At 42.6% G+C, this 21,094-nt stretch overlaps 3 protein-coding genes and 2 non-coding genes across 7 annotated transcripts; 4 read left to right on the forward strand and 1 right to left on the reverse strand.

The window, feature by feature from the left end:
* Nucleotides 1-388: 388 nt before the first annotated feature.
* Nucleotides 389-4,900, reverse strand: brat1 (BRCA1-associated ATM activator 1). 2 transcript variants are annotated; one of them, XM_028406142.1, is made up of 13 exons: nucleotides 4,702-4,900; nucleotides 4,376-4,511; nucleotides 4,102-4,250; nucleotides 3,851-3,998; nucleotides 3,275-3,704; nucleotides 3,067-3,186; nucleotides 2,862-2,950; nucleotides 2,680-2,780; nucleotides 2,390-2,576; nucleotides 2,178-2,251; nucleotides 1,910-1,994; nucleotides 1,533-1,819; nucleotides 389-1,306 (listed from the first exon to the last, which is right to left on the reverse strand). In XM_028406142.1, exons 2-13 carry the CDS (start codon nucleotides 4,500-4,502, stop codon nucleotides 422-424), a joined length of 2,682 nt encoding a protein of 893 aa, XP_028261943.1. In that variant the 5' UTR covers nucleotides 4,503-4,511; nucleotides 4,702-4,900; the 3' UTR covers nucleotides 389-421. The 2 variants fall into 2 exon arrangements, with proteins under 2 accessions (XP_028261943.1, XP_028261952.1); XM_028406151.1 differs by having other exon boundaries at nucleotides 3,067-3,183; nucleotides 4,376-4,900.
* eif3ba (eukaryotic translation initiation factor 3, subunit Ba) lies at nucleotides 4,888-11,103 on the forward strand. The gene is made up of 19 exons (XM_028406162.1): nucleotides 4,888-5,115; nucleotides 6,025-6,217; nucleotides 6,296-6,415; nucleotides 6,499-6,556; nucleotides 6,731-6,859; nucleotides 6,939-7,096; nucleotides 7,576-7,707; nucleotides 7,797-7,863; nucleotides 7,946-7,992; nucleotides 8,091-8,301; nucleotides 8,389-8,461; nucleotides 8,561-8,683; nucleotides 8,756-8,834; nucleotides 9,397-9,535; nucleotides 9,623-9,748; nucleotides 9,964-10,041; nucleotides 10,121-10,229; nucleotides 10,314-10,426; nucleotides 10,559-11,103. Exons 1-18 carry the CDS (start codon nucleotides 5,016-5,018, stop codon nucleotides 10,412-10,414), a joined length of 2,043 nt encoding a protein of 680 aa, XP_028261963.1. The 5' UTR covers nucleotides 4,888-5,015; the 3' UTR covers nucleotides 10,415-10,426; nucleotides 10,559-11,103.
* On the forward strand, nucleotides 8,873-8,954 carry LOC114444146 (small nucleolar RNA SNORD60). The gene has a single exon (XR_003671519.1). It is a non-coding gene; the product is annotated as a small nucleolar RNA SNORD60 (small nucleolar RNA).
* LOC114444143 (small nucleolar RNA SNORD60) lies at nucleotides 9,781-9,866 on the forward strand. Its single transcript, XR_003671518.1, has one exon. It is a non-coding gene; the product is annotated as a small nucleolar RNA SNORD60 (small nucleolar RNA).
* Nucleotides 11,104-15,028: 3,925 nt separating the features above from the next.
* Nucleotides 15,029-20,761, forward strand: LOC114435156 (carbohydrate sulfotransferase 12-like). Of its 2 annotated transcripts, none has more exons than XM_028404751.1 (6): nucleotides 15,029-15,156; nucleotides 17,022-17,627; nucleotides 17,812-17,954; nucleotides 18,621-18,749; nucleotides 18,839-19,031; nucleotides 20,147-20,761. In XM_028404751.1, the coding sequence occupies exons 2-6, from the start codon at nucleotides 17,133-17,135 to the stop codon at nucleotides 20,417-20,419; spliced, it is 1,233 nt and encodes a 410-aa protein (XP_028260552.1). In that variant the 5' UTR covers nucleotides 15,029-15,156; nucleotides 17,022-17,132; the 3' UTR covers nucleotides 20,420-20,761. The 2 variants fall into 2 exon arrangements, with proteins under 2 accessions (XP_028260552.1, XP_028260563.1); XM_028404762.1 differs by having other exon boundaries at nucleotides 15,064-15,156; nucleotides 17,126-17,627.
* The last annotated feature ends 333 nt before the right edge of the window (nucleotides 20,762-21,094 follow it).

Genomic DNA, 21,094 nt, shown 5'->3' on the forward strand with positions numbered 1-21,094 from the left:
CATTGTATAACAGTAAAATATTCCCATCATGGAAATCATACTTATGTATTTTTCACAGCTTATTTTCAACTCCTGATTTCTGCGCTGTAATCATTTTTTGCAGTTGTAGTGGTACAAAGGTATTGTATAATGAACTATCCCTGTGTTATTTTGAGCTGAAACTCATGAAAACACATGAAGGAGTCACAGAACCTACAGCCTTGCAGCCATGTTTCTCATCAATCATAATACTGAGTTTAATCAGTGGCTACTGGAAAGGTTATAAAATAAGATCCTCACAAAGAATGAATATCGACTTGTACAGTTTCAAGTTGTCTTTATGACACATTAATATGTTTATTTAAATGTTTATTTAAAATTACTTTGTGTTTCAACACAAATATGCCTCCATTCATTACGGCTTTCCACTAAGCAGTGTGTGTTAATAGCAGTCCACTATGACCTCCTGGCCTTGTTGCGTGTCTGCATGAGTGTGAGCATCACTTGCAGCCAGTATGTCCTGCAGCAGGGAGAGGGAAGAGTTGTGGATGTGGTCACTGCTTTGAGTCAGAATTTCCAGCCTCTCTTCTAAACCCAGAGACCACAACAACTTACACACACTAACACACACCGTGTCAGAATGAACCACAGCTGATCCATCAACACTTCTCTGAACATTTGTTTCTACCTTTGCAGTCCCATTCTCCTTCCCCCGCAATTTTCTGATCTCTTGTACCCAACCCCATCCAGGAAGCTCACAGGACACTTTTGCAACTGTTGCCATGTCAGCAGTTGCATCCAAGGCTCCTAAAGAGAGTGGGCATACTGTCTCTCTGAGTTTTATCAGCAGTTGACAGGCCTTCAGACATACAGGTCTGTCACAGTCAAACAGACCACTCAGCAATGCCAATATGACTCCCTGTTTGACCAGGCTGTTCAGTACACCGACCAGTTCTGACTCCACTTGCTCTGTATGTGTCCCACTTTGTGTGTGAGGTGTGTAGATTTGGCCAGACATCACAGCGTAGGGGTGTGGTTGGGAAGGAGTCGTGTCTGAGCCTTTTGTGTAACCATGGTGACCTGAAAAGGCTTCATCCAGAAGCAGCTCAGCCAGCTCCAGTGTGTAAACTTTGACTTCCCAGTCCAGATCTGCGCTGCCTTGTGAGAGTGCAGAGCACACAGACTGCATGAGGAAAGAGGAGGAGGAGGATGGCGAGTGTGAGGAACTTGAAGAGAACCAGGTGATGAAGTACCGTACGACAGCCCTCCTGGCAAATCCCTCTGTGTCCTGGGAGAGAATTCCCAGCAGCCGGGTCACTATTGCAGTCTGGAGAGGCACAGAAGTTCAGGTAAGTAATAAAAATCAAGTTTAGCCAAGTTTCATTTTTGGCATGATACTCTGAGGATGTATCATGTCTGTTGTGTAAAGTTATGGCATCTAAGTCCTGCTGACCATAAACCAGGCTGGCAGGACATAAAAAATAAATGTAATTTTATGTCTGTGCCAAAATAATAATTATATAAGATATATATATATATATAATTCTCCCCACCTGCTCCTGTGTGAGGGCTGCCCCCTGCTGCCAGCTCTGAGTCAGTGTCTGTGCCAGTGCAGAGATGGCACTGGCTCTCACATAGCTCTCTGGATCCTGCAGTGCCTCTTTGAGGAGAGGAACAGTACAACAGCAGCCGCCCAGCAGCACCTCCGACATGTCATGTGCCTCCTCAGCGGGTGTCTGGCAGACATGTGCTCCTGCCAGGTGTCCCAAAAACTCCACAGTTGAGTCTCTCACTTCCCAACGTACATCACACACTCGCTTCCTCACCACCTGGATGAGATCTAACAAGGAAGTCGGTCATAAAATCATTACTACTGTCTATGTGTGGATTCATCACTTGCTGTAAAGAGTCTGCTGCTGTTGAGATTTACCTTGTCCGAGCTTGTCTGTTACACAGGAGAGATCTGTGCAAACACTCATCCACTTTACCAAAGCCTGGTAGGACTTATGTAGCACCTGAGGAGCAATAATACAATCATTTAAATGCTAATACATCTGTAAAAAATTTCTCACAACCTAGAAAACCTAAAACTCTCAGTAATGACATTTTGGCCCACTGGGAGCAGCGGCAATGGAAGAAAACACCGATAGATACAATCAGGCACGCATGAACATGAACAACGCATGACAGAAACTCACAGAGGGGTCAGAGTCGGGATTGTTCAGGTACTGTATAAGAAGCGTGGTCACTTCAGGCAGCATCTCTTTCATTCCTGAAACACACATTACACAGTAAAATATAAATTATTAAATACAATAATCTTCATTTTGCTCAACTGAATTCAAGTGAACGTTATCAGCACTGTGGCCCATTGTATTCTGTTAGGACAGCGTTTAATGTAACTATTGACCTGGACTGCTATGGAGAGCTGTCAGAGCCTCTAGAGCATATTTCTGCACTTTGCCACTGCCAATGATGTTCCTGAAAACTTCACAACAGCCAGCTGATGAGGAGGAAGAGTCGCCACTGCAGAGCCGCAATACCAACAGAACTGCAGTGACAATCAAAACCGGTGGACAGGGGAGGCAGTCAGAAGCCTGAAGGAGAGAGAGAGAGAGAGAGAGAGAGAATGGTTTTCATAAATACAGAAAGCAGTGAGGCATGGTCAATGTTATCACTAGTGTTTTTTCATACACTTACCAAGAGTGTGATCTGTGGCATGTTAGTCAGACAGACACAGATCACTGAGATGCAGGGGGTTTTACTCTTTAGCTGCTCCACCATTGATCGCCACAGCTCATCTGTTGCACACACAAAATATATTCAGTCACCTAAACGTAACATATTTTTATTTTTAAAAGTGTGCATCTGTATTTTATTACCTGCAGTGTTTGTGCCCAGAGTCAGACCAGTAACAATTTCAAGAGGTCGCAGAAGCACTCTCACAGCCTGGACAGCGTAAACGCTGTCACTGGAAGACAAAAACAAATGATGCAAATAAACTCTATGTTACCAAACCTGTTTGTCTTTTTAAGAGAAAAACATAACTCCACAACGTGACATTGTGTTGGTGAGGGTGATGCTTACTGATGGCTTCTGCGGAGAAAAGCAGCTGCAGCGTGGATGAGCTCAGGCGGCTTCTTGATGCTCAACATTAGTGAGAGAAGACGGGTAACATGCTGATCAGGAACATGTCCATCATTACTGCTAAACAAACACAGAGAACATAAAACCTGAACACTCACTTAGTCAACTTGATCAATATTCTTCAATCCCAATTGCACCTAGGCTTTACCTGGGTGCACTTAGAAGGACGTCCATCAGAGGCAGTGTGAGCTGACTGTACTCTGCTGTCACCAGTTCCTCCAGAGAGTCTCCAACTGCCTGCAGCAGCTTGTGCTTCAGAGGAGGTCTGCTCTGGGCCAGAAGCAGGGCTAGCAGTTTGAGGACCTGCACACTCTGATGAAGCTGTGTGCTTTCTTTGGGAACCAGTGACTTTTTGAGGTATTCTGAGATTGTCATGACAACATGATGGCTTTCAAATGTGACAACAGAGTCATGGGTCCTCCTGTCATCATTGTCTTCTCTCTTGCCATCGATGCCTTTACATCCCACAGCAGAGGCATCCTGACAGTATAGCAAGATGTGGGCGAGCATCTGATTGGCAGCTGAGGCAACGAATAGACTTGTGTCTGTCTGGAGTTGTAGAAGTGGCACCACAAAATCTGAAGAATTAAATGTACAAATATATCAGGATGTGTCAAAATGATCAGACTAAACTCAGCGTGTGTACCATACGAGAGCTTAAACATTGACTGAAAACATCTTATTTCACAATAAGACATGAACTGATTTTCTATATGACAGTCACCTGCATCTACAAAGAAACGGAGGGCCTTTGGATGCTGTAGCATGGTCCTTAAGCCCTGAATCCACCCAATCCGTACACAGGGGTCCTCCCAGAGTCCAGCCCCCTGCCAGTACTGAAGGTTAAAGGCCAAATCCATGACTGAACTCTCCTGTGAAGATCGGTGTCATTACATAAAGAAGGTGAGTGAGGAATGGTCTGAGATTAAGTAGTGATGTGAGTTTTGTAAAAGTAAAATATCTCATGAGCTTTACCTGAAGAATTTTGAAGCCATCTTCTGTAGTTCCCACTAGGCCAGTGAGTTTGAGGGTGAAGGAGAGGATGCTGGGATCTGATGCTGTGTTGTGAATCACAGTGGATATGAATTTAAGCAAACATGGGCAGGTGTCCAGCAGAGATCCCCCTTCACCAAATAAAAAGATAATATTAATAATATAATCAATTAAAGATGAATCTCACTAAAGAAAACCCCACTTGAGAGGTCAGAAACATGAGATGGAAACCACTACGTTCAGTGCCGCTACTAACCAGCCTCGGTGAGCGCTTTAATCCAGTCCAGCAGTTTCTCCAGGCTGGTGTCATCGGCCAGAGAGCTCCCCGAAGCCGCCAGCACCTCACAGACCCGGGGCAGCAGTGACAGACACTCCGTGTCCATGGAGCTAACCTGTGTGTGTCTGTGTGTCAATAACACCTCAGGGCGAAGACATGACTGCACAGTAACATTAAAACCCACGAACACTGGCGGAAATGTAGCTAGACGGGTCTGTAAAATAGAGTAAACTAGTACTACTAGCTATAATTTTCCTTTCTTTGTGCTAAACTTTTATCTCGCGGGAAACAGTTTCGGATCATACCGGTGAGCAGCTTCCTCTTTCCTCGCTCAGCGTAAAATCAGAGGTAACAGGCTGTTACCTGATCTCTAAACACACAAAGAGGTTAAATCTACGACATGTCTGATGATGAGCGGACCGTCCATGTGTTCTACAACTCTACATTTTCTGCGCAGTCTATCCACGCGCCTGCGAACAGGTTCCGGTGTGACGTTTCCGTCACATCGTCCATTTTCACGTATTCGCACATGGTGCCGCACCGGCCGAGTACCGTCAGCCTCTTCATTTTTGGGACTTTGCTCCGTTGTAGCGAGAAATCCGTCTCGTCGTGTTGTTAAATGCAAGATACGGTGGACATGGTGGATGACCCAGAGTATGAAGAGGAGGAGCCTTCCTTCAGCGACCCGGAGGACTTCGAGGATGACATCGAAGATGAGGGTGAGCGGCGGCAGGAAAAACGCCGGCTTTCTGGCCTGTTGCTAACAGTTAGCTAAGTGCACAACGGTTGTGGCTCCTGAGATGCTACAAAGCTAGCTAGCTAGCTTGTCGTGTGGCTTGCCGGGACTTAGTTATAATATATTTATTTGATGATGTCAATATATTGAAGTGTGATTTCCCAAAATACGATCGGTATACAACATTTTTTTCTTAAACGTTTCCGCAACAAAATGTTATCGGTTTGATGTGACGCCCGTTAGAGCCTCACCCAGACCCCTGACAACCACTCACCGTGGCCTTGTCGCTGCTGCTTGGAAAAATATTTTCAGCATATTTGTAAAGCGAGGCAAACAGGAAACAGTTGTAGTTGCAAAGTGAATGGAAGATAAAGTTTAAACGAAGCAGCTGTTAGCTTAGTGCAGCGTTAGGTCAAGCCCAGTTTAGAGAGGAGTATGCTAAATAATATTTCTTTGTCTTGTAGGTAAAATATGATCGAATTATATATTAATCGCGACATTATTGGGATGTCGGTTTATACTATTGTATTCCCTGTTTAAGCAGGGATGGCGATAATGAAAGTGAGCTCTATCAGTAATACTGGCTCTGGTAAATACAACCTTCAAAATCAATGAGAAGTCGTACCAGTAAATCTAACAAAAAACCCTTTAGCCTTTAAAACTTTGCTTTGTAAAAATTATTGAAACAAATCTTGTTTACAAAAAAATGTGTGTTTTTTTTCCCACCACATCTCATCTGCCAGCTGGGATGCTGACTGTTAAAGTTTGACAGTAGTACCAATGAACATGTGGTTTCATGGGGGTAAACCTTAAGATCTATGGGGAAAAAAGTGGCTCAGGAAGCTTAGATCTATACAGTCAGATAAAATAAAAACCTCTTTTTTTACTTTAGAACTCCTGGATGATGTCCTGAGGGAGAAGCCCCAGGAGGCTGATGGAATAGACTCGGTGGTGGTGGTGGACAATGTCCCTCAGGTAGGCCCTGAGCGTTTGGAGAAGCTGAAGAACGTCATACACAAGATCTTCTCCAAGTTCGGCAAGATCACGACTGAGTTTTATCCAGAGGCTGATGGCACGACCAAAGGGTATGATCTTGTCTTGTAGGTGATGTTTTTTTTTAACTTTGTTTGATGCAAGTGTTAAATATATTTTGTTCCACATAGGTACATCTTCCTAGAATATGCTGCTCCTACTCAGGCTCTTGAGGCAGTGAAGAACGCAGATGGTTACAAACTCGATAAGCAACATACGTTTAGGGTCAACCTCTTCACTGACTTTGACAAGTATGTATGCAACGTCTGTGAAGGTTGCCGAAAATGTGCATTCAGACTAAGATTCAAGTAAAATTCTGTTGTTGTTTTTTCAGGTACATGAACATTAGTGATGAGTGGGAAACTCCAGAAAAGCAGCCTTTCAAAGACTTTGTGAGTGTCTTATTTATGTTGAAGCAATCTGCGATTAAGCTTTGCTGTCCATTTAAAGGGACAGAGATAGACTTGTATCAATATCACAGTATGATTCTGAAATTGCACCAATTGAACACTTAAGTATAGTTAATTGGCTTAATCTCCATTAACACAATCTGTCTCTCTCTTCAGGGTAATATGCGTCATTGGATTGAGGACCCAGACTGCCGTGACCAGTACAGTGTGATCTACGAAGCTGGAGAGAGGACTGCCATATTCTCCAATGATGCTAAAGAGCCAATCACAGCTGAAGAGAGAGCAGTAAGTTCTAAAAACACGCACAGTCAGTAGATAATCTGAAACTAGCACTCACCACTAATGTTCTTGTGTTTTTATGCAGCGCTGGACAGAGACGTATGTTCGCTGGTCCCCCAAAGGCACCTACCTGGCCACCTTCCATCAACGTGGTATTGCTTTGTGGGGCGGTGAGAAGTTCAAACAGATTCAGAGGTTCAGCCATCAGGGCGTGTCCCTTATTGACTTCTCACCATGTGAAAGGTAAGAAATAGAAAATGGAAAAAAAAGAATCCCTCTATCCCTACTTTTCTCATTGTGTAGTCTAGCCTGCTTCTCTAAATGCCCTCATTTTGGGCTGTGGAATGGAACAGCAGCAAAATGTATTGTACCCACCTAAAATAAGGACTCGCCTAAACTGCTTTCTGACTTATTGGTATTTTAATATGTTAATTTGGCCCCAAAATCTAAAAGGTCAGTAGGCCACAGTCACAAGTAAACTAATAATTCATGGCAGTAGTAGGCTAACAACTAAGTTCTGTAAGAGAAACCATGTCCATAGAGGTCTAATGACATGGAAGACCAGGTTAATCTTTGCCACCTTTTTCATGCAATAAGAGTTTGCATCACTGCCTCATCAGAATGCAGCACGTCTTTTATTTATAAATCAACAGAGAACCAATAAAATAATAATTATATAATAACACTTTATGGGCCTGATGTATGATTGTGATGCCTTCCAGGTATGTTGTGACCTTCAGTCCACTGATGGACACCAAAGAAGACCCACAGGCCATCATCATCTGGGACATTCTGACTGGACAAAAGAAGAGAGGCTTCCACTGCGAGAGCTCTGCGCACTGGCCCATATTCAAGTCAGCACACGTTTGTTCTGTTAAAATCTTATTTCCTGTTTCTTTGGAAGTGTTTGGAAGTGCTATAATGGTATATTTATGTATCTCAGATGGAGCCATGATGGGAAATTCTTTGCTAGAATGACTCCAGACACACTGAGCATCTATGAAACTCCAGTGAGTACACATAACGTTCATATACAGTTGTTTTTACATAAGGTGTACACCTGATATTAAAGGCATGCCTCTGCAATTTCAGTCCATGGGCTTGCTGGATAAGAAGAGTCTCAAGATTACTGGGATCAAGTAGGGGTTTTTCATCATTTTTAATGACTTGTTTGTCTTACACATTCAAATTGTGATCTCGTACTACACAAGATATTGATAATTGTATTTGTGTGTAGGGACTTCTCCTGGTCTCCTGGGGACAACATCATAGCTTTCTGGGTACCTGAGGACAAGGACATCCCAGCAAGAGTGACTTTGATGCAGCTGCCCTCCCGTCAGGAGATCCGTATCCGCAATCTCTTCAATGTCGTGGACTGCAAACTGCACTGGCAGAGAAATGGAGATTATCTGTGTGTGAAAGTAGACAGGACTCCAAAAGGAACACAGGTGCTGATAGAAAAATGCAAAGACCTGATGCCTTGTTGGTAATATCAGAAATATCAGAAGCTAAATTAAAATTCTTTGTATTTTCAGGGTGTTGTTACCAACTTTGAAATTTTCCGTATGAGAGAGAAGCAGGTTCCTGTTGATGTGGTGGAAATGAAGGGTAAAAACATATTTTAGTAATAACAAGTAGACTAAAAGAGTTGGTAATACTTCAGCACAGGAATATGAATTCATTGATCTGTTATCCCTTCTGTTATAGAAAGCATCATAGCTTTTGCATGGGAGCCTAATGGTAGCAAGTTTGCTGTCCTCCACGGAGAGTCTCCGAGAATCAATGTCTCCTTTTACCATGTCAAAAACAACGGCAAGATCGAGCTCATAAGTAAGTAACCAGTCAGACATCCAAACTCATATGTGTCCTGCAAACTGATGTTGCACTTTTTTTTTATTACAGAGATGTTTGACAAACAGCAGGCCAACAGTATCTTCTGGAGCCCACAGGGACAGTTTCTGGTGCTGGCTGGACTCAGGAGGTGAGTTTTATCTGCGTGTGTAGGCATAAGATACATGAAGCCAATGATGACAAACTAAATAACTTTTCTGACACCTCGTATGAGAGCTAAGCTCCTGATTCAAATGCTGATCTGAGGCTCATGATATCTATCTATCTATCTATCCATACACACACACATATGTGTGTGTATGTATATATATATATATATATATGTGTGTGTATATATATATATATATGTGTGTGTGTATATATATATATATATATGTGTGTGTGTGTATATATATATATATATATATATATATATATATATATATGTGTGTGTGTGTGTGTGTGTATATATATATATATATACATATATAACAGCTGATTTTTATTTTATTTTTTATATTTTATGGTTTGTAATTTCTACATAGGTGCATTTCCAGCAACCAATTGATTATTAGAAAACACCTGTGCAATTATGTTAGCACAGCTGAAAACTGTTGTGCTGATCAGAGAAGCTATAGAACTGGCCTGGGTGACCCCAGACTTTTGGACCGTAGTCTATATGTGCCCATAACATTCACCTTTTCTGTGTACAGTATGAATGGAGCACTCGCCTTTGTGGACACCTCAGACTGCACCATGATGAACATAGCAGAGCACTACATGGCTTCTGACGTGGAGTGGGACCCAACCGGCCGCTATGTTGTCACTTCAGTCTCCTGGTGGAGCCACAAGGTACGCCCTGCACTTGGCCGTTGCCACTAGTTCTTGTTAATCTAGGTCCTCCGTTCACATCGTTTTTTTGCCTTTATATGCGTTTAGGTGGACAATGCATACTGGCTGTGGACCTTCCAGGGCCGTCTCCTACAGAAGAACAACAAGGACCGCTTCTGTCAGCTGCTCTGGAGACCCAGACCTCCTACCCTGCTCAGTGCAGATCAAATCAAGGTATCATTTGTGTGTATGATGTGTGTGTGCAGAGCCTGTGATGACAAAATTCACTTTTCTGACACCTCGTATGAGAGCTGCACTGTGGCTCCTGATTCTACTGCTTTATCTGAGGCTCACATTTACAAGATTGTAACTTCTTGATCTGTGGCTGTTAAATTTTCCTTTACGTATATGTATTAATATTTTTATTATGCTTATCTATTCTTTTGCAGATGATCAAAAAGGATCTTAAGAAATACTCAAAGATCTTTGAGCAGAAGGATCGCCTTAGCCAGTCCAAGGCTTCTAAGGTTTGACCCTTTCAGTTTCTTTAACTTATCCTTCTTGTTCAATAGCTTGACTTATAAGGTGGAGTTTGTGTTTGAGTAGGACCTGGTGGACAAGCGCAGAGCAATGATGGAGGATTACCGTCGCTACCGTGAGAGCGCACAGCAGCTCTATCAAGAACAGAAGAACGTTCGCCTCGAGCTCAGAGGAGGTAGGATCTCTCACGTTTGTACTACTCAACCAACACTTCCAGTCTGGGCCAAATTAACAATGAGGTTTTCCTCGTGCCTTGCAGGAGTGGACACTGATGAGCTGGACAGCAATGTGGATGACTACGAGGAAGAGACCATTGAGTTTTTTATCAACGAAGAAATCATTCCCCTTGGAGATCTGTAGTCCCCTACGCCGGTAACACTTCTGTGCAGCCTGTTGACTCTTAATCCCTGTCGTTGCTCAGTTGTTATAATCATTCCTTCTTTCCCTGTAAACATGAATTACCCAAACACTCAGATTCTCACACATGTTCTCCCTCTGTCTCAGTCCATCCGTTTTTGTGTGGAAGGCGGAGAGAGGGATTGCGTCAGTGATTGGAGAAGGAAGACGACCACGCTGTGGATTTTGGGGATTCATCTCAAGCCTCAATATTCCACTTTCATCAAAGCGCGCCTTGTGGATCAGCAGCCACATCGAGGGACAAGAGAGGATTCTTTGTATTGAATATTTTCTCTTGTCTCTCACCATCATCTGCCCCATTTTTTTTTCTCTGTGGAACTTGATATTTAGTAATACTGCCTCCTTTTTTTCTATTCATTAGTTGGAGTCACTTACTCTCTAACCCAACCCCTTCTCTTATTGGACTTTCTTCCTCCTGGGGGGGTTATTTCTGAACTAGCCTTACCATGCTAGTGTGTTACTACAGGGCAACACGGAGTGCCATACCAGCAGGGGGTGGAGGTGTTGTGACTAAACCTGTAGCCTTGTTAATAAATTTGCTGATGTGGCGCTACAGTGGCCTGTATCCTCCTCCTTTCAGACTAGGCTTTCACACAGGGAGGGGGTGCGCAGAGGGAATAACTTTAAATAAACATTCAAACACAAAGGTACCGCTTTGTCTCAGTGTTTGGTTCTTTGTTATAGAGTGAATCTGGGTTTTCCTGTGCAGACTTGGCACTGAAATCTAGCTGCACCTATTATGCTAAATAAGAAAAAAGTGTTTTTTCTCTCTGGTTTACCAATCAAGTACAGAAAGCCCAGTGTGTATGAATTTGGTGCTTTTCCTCTCACCATTTTGTAAATGGAATTTTTTTTTTATTGGTGTTTGAACATTTCTCCCTGTACAACAGTTTGGCCAACTAAAGTTATACGGAAAGTTTTAGAAATTTACCTCTAGGGTATTCACTGGTAAATCTTCAGTCTTGGAATAAAACAAAAAAAATCACATAAGCTTGTAAAAAACCACAGATCTTATTTTAGCCATTGAAGTAAAACCCCAGACTTTAAGGAAGTGTAGAAATCATTTCCTGCAGCACTTTATGTGATAGTCTTACACAATAGTCAGACAATTGAAACAGTTTTTACCTTATTTCTGAGATTTTATCTGGCATCTTAAAAAAGATGTACTTGTTAAATTGCACAGATGAAGCCTCATACAGTCACACACCTGTAATAAAGCATTTAGGTAAGATTTAAACTGGAAGACAGGTTGTTAGTGCATGTTCTGATCAGCTGACTACACTACTCAAAAAAAACTGAAGGGAACACTAACACATCCTAGATCCTAATGAACAATATTCCAGTTATGAAATTATTGAAATTATCCCATATTCAAAACAAAAATAGAAAATCACATTACAGGCCGATCCAACTTCAGTGGAAATTACTCAAGACAAGACAAAATGAGGCTCAGTAGTGTGTGTGGCCTCCATGTGCCTGTATGACCTTCTTACAACGCCTGGGCATGCTTCTAATGAGGTGGTTGGATTCAGGTCTGGGGAACGGGCAGGCCAGTCCATAGCATCAGTGCCTTCATCATGCAGGAACTGCTGACACACTTCAGCCACATGAGGCCTAGAATTGTCATGCACCAGAAGGAACCCAGGGCCACCTACACCAGCATATGGTCTCACAATGGGTCTGAGCATGTCATCCCGGTACCTAATGGCAGTCAGGGTATCACTGGCTAGCACATGGCCGCTGTGCCTCCAAAGAAATGCCTCCCCACACCATTACACCCCCTTCACCAAACCGGTCATGCTGGAGGATGTTGCAGGCAGCAGAACGTTTTCCACGGCGTCTCCCGACTCTGTCACGTCTGTCACATGTGCTCAGTGTGAACCTGCTCTCATCCATGAAGAGCACAGGGTGCCAATGGCGAATCCGCCAATCTTGGTGATCTCTGGCAAACTCCAATCGCCTTGCATCTGCGCTGGTGTTGGGCTGTAAGCACAAGCCCCACTTGTGGACATCAGGACCTCATACCACCCGCAGTGCTCCTCCTGTTCCTCCTTGCACTAAGGAGTAGCGGTCCTTCCGCTACCGCCCCCTCCACGTCTCCTGGTCTACTGGCCTGTCTCCTGGTATCTCCTCCATGCTCTGGACACTGTGCTGACAGACACAGTAAACCTTCTTGCCACAGCTCTCATTGATGTGCCATCCTGCATGACCTGAACTACCTGAGCAACTTGTGTGGGTTGTAGACACCGCCTCATGCTACCTCTAGGGCTGAGAGCACTGACAAAATGCAAAAGTGATCAAACATCAGACAGAAAGGATGAGAGCAGAGAAATGGTCTGTGGTCAGCACCTGCAGAACCTCTCCTTTATAGGGCTGTCTTGATAACTGCCTCTCATTTCCACCTGTTGTCTGTTCCATTTGCACAACAGCAGCTGAAACTGATTCACAATCAGTGTTGATCCTGACTGGACAGGCTGATTTCACAGAAGAGTGACTGACTTGGAGTTACATTGTGTTCTTTAAGAGTTCCCTTTCTTGAGCAGTGCATGTCACGTTAGATTTTTGCACATAATTAACGTACCGAGGCAGTTGTCACTACTTTTGATTCTGTTTGATTTGGTTTGGATACGTGCACTTGATTTTTGAAACATTAACACTTTTGCACATGAACTGTTATGTTACTTATCTGCAGTTTTGAATATGTGATTGGTGTAAACATTTGTTGTTTGGAACAAATCCCATCGCATAAACATTGCATCCTCAGTATACAGTTTGAAACAGCTGCTTAAACTCAGCCACTGCCACGTCATTATAGCTGCCACTAGAAGTTACTGGCTTTAAATCGAGGGGAAATTGTGCTTTAGAGGATCTTTTTTCTTGCTACCTGATTTTAATATTTCTACCCCTCACCACAAGTTCAAAATTTTTGAAACTTAAAGGTAGGGTAGGAGATTTCCTTCTGATGCACTTTTTGTTAAATTAGTGTAACTTCTCGTTACAATCCGATAGCAACCGGTTAGTTCGGCAGTTTCACTAAAACAAAGAATATTAATCATCTGTGGAAGCTATAAAACGCTAAAAACATCAGCCAATCCTACGAGGCGCCCCTGTGCGGAGTATTGGCTGGTTGTCACTCTCTTCCTGCTCTGCGCGCACTAGAGAGATACATGTATGATGGCCGAAGTCACAGACCTGTTGGGAGGCGTGGCTTCGGGGTGAGCTCTGAGAGAAAGGGGCGTGTGTTTACTTTCAAAATCTGGCAGACTCTCACTGAGTTTTCAAAATCTCCTACCCTACCTTTGAAGTCACTCATTCTTTTGTCAACTGTGTGTTTTGTGGTTTTAAAATAGGCATCGGTCCTCTATTCTAATCTAGAGCTGCTCTATCATTTAGGTAGAATTCCAGCCTTGGCTTACTTCATAGTTTTGAATGTCATTTCTATACTGACTCAATGCACTATAATCTAATGCACTCTAATGTGCTGACAGAGAGTTGAATAATTATAATGTTGGTCCATAACATTAACATACAGTCGTTCACCATCTGTTCCACATCTGTGTCATTGTTTATAAGAAAACACTTCTGCAGAAATTCAGCATGGGTACAGGGAACAGTTTGGATGTGTTAGTGTCATTTAGGTTCATTAGTCTGATTGGTTAATCCCTTAATGGAAGTGTGAGGTCAGACATTGCTGATCCACAATATTGACACTATAGGCTGCCCAGATCTTTTACCCCATTAACCTAAACAGACCTAATGTACAGTATGTTCACAGAACGCTGTGAGTGGAACAGTATATGATTGATTGAAGACTTCAGGGTATAATGCTGCAACTTAATCTGAAAACTACAGCTGGCCTGTGGTTTGGATTAAGATAAGCTGGTAATCAGTTCAGGATTCCATTATGCTGATAGAAACTAGACTTTCTGAGCCACTGAAATCTGTTTTGGTGTACACAACTAGTTTAAATGTTTCTCATTTGAAGGAGCCTAGTTTTTAATAAAACACCAATTTCTGTCCAGGGTATATACAGGGAAGTGTAGTTCATCACAGAGACCCTGTAAATGTCCATCTCTTCTGATCTGAGAATAATATACGGTATTTAAATACAACTGAATATAAATTATGAGCTACTCGTACTCATTCAAAAACTTTTAGGCCCTAATCATAATACCAATATTAAAATAGTAACCTAAATAAAAATTGTGAAATAAGGTCACATTTGTGGTCTTTCTTTTCTAAATCAGTGTTGCAGTCTATTTTTATGTTATTGTAGGCTAAGTTTAAATATAGCCTGGCAAAGATAGGTCTAAAGATGTCCTCACTCTCGGTTTTGAGTCTCACCTTTGTATGTGCGGCCGCCTGAAGGTCCAGAGACCTCAGTTTGGATACCAGCCCTGTAGGCGCGTTTATGATTTTCCATCTTAAAATCCAGACGGTATGCTGGATGTGTGGCGTGTAAAAGGAGAACATGTGGAGGTGTAGGCGACCGCTTGGACGGCCAAATCTCGCGAGACTTTAGTCATTCCTGTGGACTGAGAGAGAGAGAGAGAGAGAGAGAGAGAGAGAGAGAGAGCCACAGTCCTGTCGTGCTCTCCCGGTCTCATCACCGGGTAGACAGACACACAGAAAGAGGGACACCGAGCGGACTGACCGCCTCCGGCTACATGGAACTCCTCTGGAAGGTGAGATAAAAACACGCGATTCGGGCTGTGTGTCATTTGTTGTTGCTCACACGCCAGTGGATGTTGATACCGGCTTAATTGGCGCCGTGATGCTCCGGTGTGAAGGGCATAAAGGGAACAGAACCGGGTTTTCTTCGCACCTCAAAGGCGGCATGATGAGGAGGCTCATGGAGAGTAAAAGCAGAGGAGACCGCGGTGCGCGTGCGTGTGTGTGTGCGCACGCGTGGGTGGGTGCGTGTGTGTGAGTGAAGTAGTTTAAAGTGTCCGTTGCATGAGAGAGGGACAGTGTCCCGGTGCAGCTGCTGAAAGGCGACATTGTAAATCTGTGTACTGTATAAATTAAGGTTGTTTCCGACCGAGCGCTGGGCTGAGGTGACGGTGAGTCCCTCAGTGCAGATTAACTAAATTTAAACAGTCTAATAACGCGTACACAGCTTGAATTGTACACGTTTCAACTTGTCACTGAATTCCACATGTCCACACAGGAATAGTTTAATGTGTTTGTGCGTATACGTGTACGTGTGAGTCTGTGGAAGTTGATTTCTCCTTCAATCAGTGTAAAGTGCACATTTGTGAACAAATAAAACCCCACGGAAAAACCTTTTCTGAGTGAAAGATATAATCCAGGGAGATCTTCAGCTGTGCTCTGCTCAGCAGACAGAATATTTCTGCTTTTATTGGGACGGTCATTTTTTCCACTATTCCTCCCGACAGCAGCTGTTTTTATGGGGCAGACAATGAGGGGTGTAAACCCTGCAGCACGCTCTGGTCTGAGGCTGCCTCCACCCCCACTGCCCCGTTTGTTCACATCTCTGTGACAGCTGAGCGCCCGGGGCGGAGCGTGACGTTCCCACGGCCCCAGAGCAACTGTACACTGGTCAGGAACTCAGCCAGGCTGGTCATATAGCACAGCATGCATTAACTTACTTTACTTATTACACTAATCTTAATTTAAACGCAATTATTTCAATAGGTCAAGTAACAGTACGTTAGCGGAGTGGGCCAGAAATAAAGACGATAGAAACTGATCACATATTATGTGGATGTTCATACACGTTTTGTAATAGAATTTTAGCGCCAACAACTTTGCTTTTACCTGCACTGAGGATTTTTTAACAGCACTAAGGTGTTGTGGTGACATAAAGAAACATAATCCATAATCTCTCTAAGAGTAGCGGCAGGTTGTGCTCCTCTATTTTACATTAGGATCATCTGTTGGTCCCAGTATTTATTTTCTCTTGGAAGACCAGATTAATTCACACAGACTGTGTTAAAGTCCATAGGCCTGGGCATGAGCTTGCACATATCTAAAATCCCTCAACCTGCCTTCTATTATAGCTTATCAGAAATATATCTTCATACAATCTTTTATTTCCACCAGACTGGATCAAAACAAAGCCGTTGTTAAATAAACTCCAGTTTATTTAAATGCTGCGTGCAGCCAAAGTAAAACCAAACTATTTTAATGCACTTTATCTTCTGTTCCCTGGCTCTCATACAATAGGTTTATTTTTTAAATGAATGACTCAGATTCTTTCTGGATTGTAGCATAGTTTCTGAATACACACCCCGGGCAGATATTACCTCAAGTACATTGTGATTTGCTGTAAATTTATTTTGGAGATCATAGAATGAGGTGTTGTAGTGGTCTGTGTATTATACTGTGTGGTCCCCTATAATAGAGATTCTATTCCCCTAACAAAGAGTGGAACTGGTGTGAAAGAATTATATGGGATAATGTGTGGAACAATAGTCAAGATTAACATTTCAGTCAATGCATGTGTCGTATGTACTAAGAACAAGCCTGAAATTGTAGTACTTCTGTTCAGAGTAGGGGTCTTAGTCACATTTCCTGTCTCTTTTAGTTGCATCAGCCAAACAGGAAGTGTCTCCTTCCGCGATAGATGACCAACATGGAGCTGAGATAACCTCTTCCTCTTTTCTTCACCAATCCCGGCTCTTGATGCAGTATAACCATGGGAACATGGCGTGGTCTGCGAGTGGCTTTCATTCTGGGCTCTTTGTTTATGATCCTGCTGATCATCATCTACTGGGATGATGTTGGCGGCTTCAACTTCTACCCGCTGCAGGACTCCAAGCACGAGCTGCCGTGGATGACTGCAGGACCTCCACAGTTTGTGTCTACCAGCAGGGCCAGTCCTTCCTCCACTCTGTCAACTATTGCTGTTAGCACTACACGAATCCCAAAGGAAGCAGCTCATACAGAGGAAAAGCAAGAACAGATGAAAGAGGAGCCAATGGAGGAGGATGAGGAGAAGGAGAGGAGAGGAATGTCTTTTGTCAACAATGAACAGGAGGCGAGGAAGCAGAGGGTCCTCGATGTGTGTTCAGGAATAGACTCTGTTGAATTCCCTGGGAGGAGTCGGGCATTTGAGCAGATCCCCAACAGGGAACTGGATCACTTGATAGTGGACGATACACACCAGATTATCTACTGCTACGTTCCCAAGGTAAATCTGCTGTGTGTCTGAGGGTGGCAAGTCAGTTCACTGTGTGTAGATGTAGAAAAACATTACAAAAAAAAACATAAACTTTAAAACACAGTGCATCATTGCACCAATTGTTGCACCAATTCAGCACACATACACACACATGTTTAAAGTCCCACTCTTCTTTTCTCTGTCCTCTGTTCAGGTAGCGTGCACCAACTGGAAGAGAGTGATGGTGGTCCTGTCTCAGTCTCTGATCTCGCCCTCCTCAGGGAAACCTTACACTGACCCAGAGGCTGTACCTCCTGACCTTGTCCACAACTCCTCTCTCCACCTCACCTTTGCCAAGTATGACTACATATTTTATTCATGTTATCACATTTTTGTCTCTACGCAGCTTTTTAACCAGTGCAAGAGCAAAAGCAAGAATACGATATGTGTGCCTTTTTTTTTTTAGAAATCTAAAAACACTTTCTGATTTCCTGAATATCACTTATATAAAGCACACCGCATTCTGAGGAAGAGACAGAAAGACAGATAAACACCCAGGCACTCACTATCATTTTGAGACAACTCTGCCAAAGTCAGGCTGACAGGCTGCAAAAACAAACTAAGACTGTGTCTAAACAGGAAGACCAGTCAGCCAAACAAACCACGTACCTCAGTTCTGTAACGACTGCAGGAGGCAAAGTGGCCAAAGACTTGCTTCAACTACTGCTGCAATGTTCTGTTTCTGTCTCCACTCCTTGGTTGCATTGAGTGAAAACTCTAAACAATTTTTGTCAGAAATGTGTTGCACTTAACACTTTCATTCTCAGTAATACTGAGACTGCATTTGTGAGCTGAAGGAGTTTACACTTGGAAAAGAGTGGAAATAACAGGCGAGGCCTGTTGCTGCAGCACAGACGGACCTTCTCTACCCTGGTTTTTAGATCTCCTTCATCTTACTGAACACAGTAACACCAGTGGAGGAGTGTTCACACTGTTGTGTTTGTGTCCACTTGTCTTTACCAGATTTTGGCGTCATTACGGTTCTCTGTCCCGCCACCTGATGGCACTCAAGCTCCAGCACTACACCAAGTTCCTGTTTGTACGGGACCCTTTTGTGCGTCTCATCTCTGCCTTCAGGAACAAGTTTGGAAGGTGCATGTGGTGTACACTCTGCACTTTAAAGCAGAAGAATGTGCTTTATCGCTCTTAAATAAATATGTGTGTGTGTGTGTATTTTTCAGGCCCAATGAGGGCTTCTACAAGGAGTTTGGTACAGTTATGCTGCGTCGTTTTGGAAACGTATCTGGGAGTTTGCCAGAGACAGCAGCCGAGGCATTTGCAGCAGGAGTCAAACCAACATTTCAGCAATTTATCACATACCTGCTGGATCCAGAAACAGAGAAGGAGACTATCTTCAATGAACACTGGCGGCAGGTATTTGGTTTGCCACACACACATAGATGCACATGCTCAAATACTACCACAGGCTACATTTGTGATTTTTAGTGGGCTTTTGAAATGTCTATAAAAATGTATTTTATTAACAGAAGACTATCTGCTGAAATTGCAAATTATACTGCATGTACACTTGTTTAATAATGTAACCACTCATTAAAAACAGAACTAGAGTATGCGCAGTAGATAAGAGGTAAAGAGGTGCAACTGATCATCCCTTTGGAGCTCAGCTGCTCCATAAGCTGTTATTTCTTCCTTTTTTTTAAGCCACCAATTAACTAATTAAATACAAACATACTGAAAAATAAACACTTGAACACAAACCAGCATAATAAGAACTAGCTATCATGCCATAGGTCTACACTAATGTATTTATTTAAGTTTTGGAGCAGCGGTTTTTGTTTTTAGTTGGGTCCGTGTTTCATCAGGTGAGCCTTTTGACCTCTACTACAGCCAGCCACTAGGGGGCAATGAAGATGTTTTAGGCTGACTTTTAAGGGGCAACTATGGCATCCATCTGTTACACAGTCAATGCTGCAAACATAGGCTCAGTTAGATGCACTCTTTAAGTTAGAAATGAAAGAAAATGCAATATCATTTTCCCATAATTTTTTTGAATATGTGGCTGTTGCTTAATATTTCCCCTTTAAAACATAAAGTTATGGCATGTTACATGAAAATGAAATGTTCTGCACCATTTGTAAGTCAGGCAAAGAAAACTATAATGTCTGTACAAACATTATGACCAAACACAAGCCAAACAAACACATTATTTGTTTTCTCTAATGTTATTTTTCTACTGCTGTCATTTGTATTCAAACAAAACTTTTTTTGGTCTTCCTGCATTGTATTAAAATGGCAGTAATCTAGAATTAATCGTGTAAACAGAGAGAGGCATAAACTACTGTATAATACTGTAAACTAACAATACAATATTTTAGATAAAACGGACAATGAGATAATATTGGTGCATATGTTTTCAGTATAAAGTGTAGCCCCAGATATTTTGTGTAATAAACACAGAACACAAGTAAAGCTTTAAGGCCTGTTTTCAATGTATGCCTATAGTAAAACCAGTGTCATCCTGTTTTCAGGTGTATCGTCTGTGCCATCCGTGCCAGGTGAAGTATGATTTCATCGGACGACTAGAAACCTTAGAAACCGATGCAGAGGACCTTCTCAAGCTTCTGAAGGTGGATGATTTGCTACGGTTCCCTTCAGGGGCTCGAAACCGGACTGCAGCCAGCTGGGAAAGAGACTGGTTTGCACAGATTCCCATTACGACACGGAGAGAACTGTACAAGCTGTACGAACCAGACTTTAAACTGTTTGGCTACCCCAAACCTGAGAGCGTGCTCCATCAGTAGACCACACCGAACCAAAGGCCTGTGCTCTGCACTGTGTGTAAAGCCCATGCCCTACCTATCTGCACACAGCCAACTCATGCCTTTAAAGACCCGTGATGCTGTTTGATACTTTTGTTTTGTGCATACCTCAAATGACAGAAGTGCCTGCTAGTATTATTTTATTTTTGTCATCATTTCATATCTGAAGTGCACCTGCTTAAGTTATATTACTCCAGTCTGTTTTACCATGCAAAGGCACTTTGTATTATGTACTGTATTTTTGGTCATGGGTCAGGGTCTGAGCCCCAAACCATTTCTGAAGGGAACTATGGTGCAGAAAAATAAAAGAATTTGTAAAAGTTTTGAATTTTGTGTTGTTACTCGGTGTGTAAAAAGTCAACTCAACCTGGAAACCATTTGGAGATTAGGATTTAATCACCAAACTATACATATTACAAATCATATACAAATAGGGAATAAACAAGAGAAGAGGCTGCTAACAGAGGCAAAATATTTATATTTATTAAAAAAATCTCGGCTCACACTACCAGCCATTTATTAAAGTAAATGTATTGTAGTTAAGTACAGAATATAAAACACGTAATTTCTTTATGATATAAATGATTTCCACGTCTGATGCATATCTCTGGGCCTCTTTGGTTTGTAAAAAAGTGAGAACGAATAATGACGCCCTCC

Source organism: Parambassis ranga, chromosome 1, assembly GCF_900634625.1.
Source record: "Parambassis ranga chromosome 1, fParRan2.1, whole genome shotgun sequence".
Lineage (NCBI taxonomy): Eukaryota > Metazoa > Chordata > Actinopteri > Ambassidae > Parambassis > Parambassis ranga.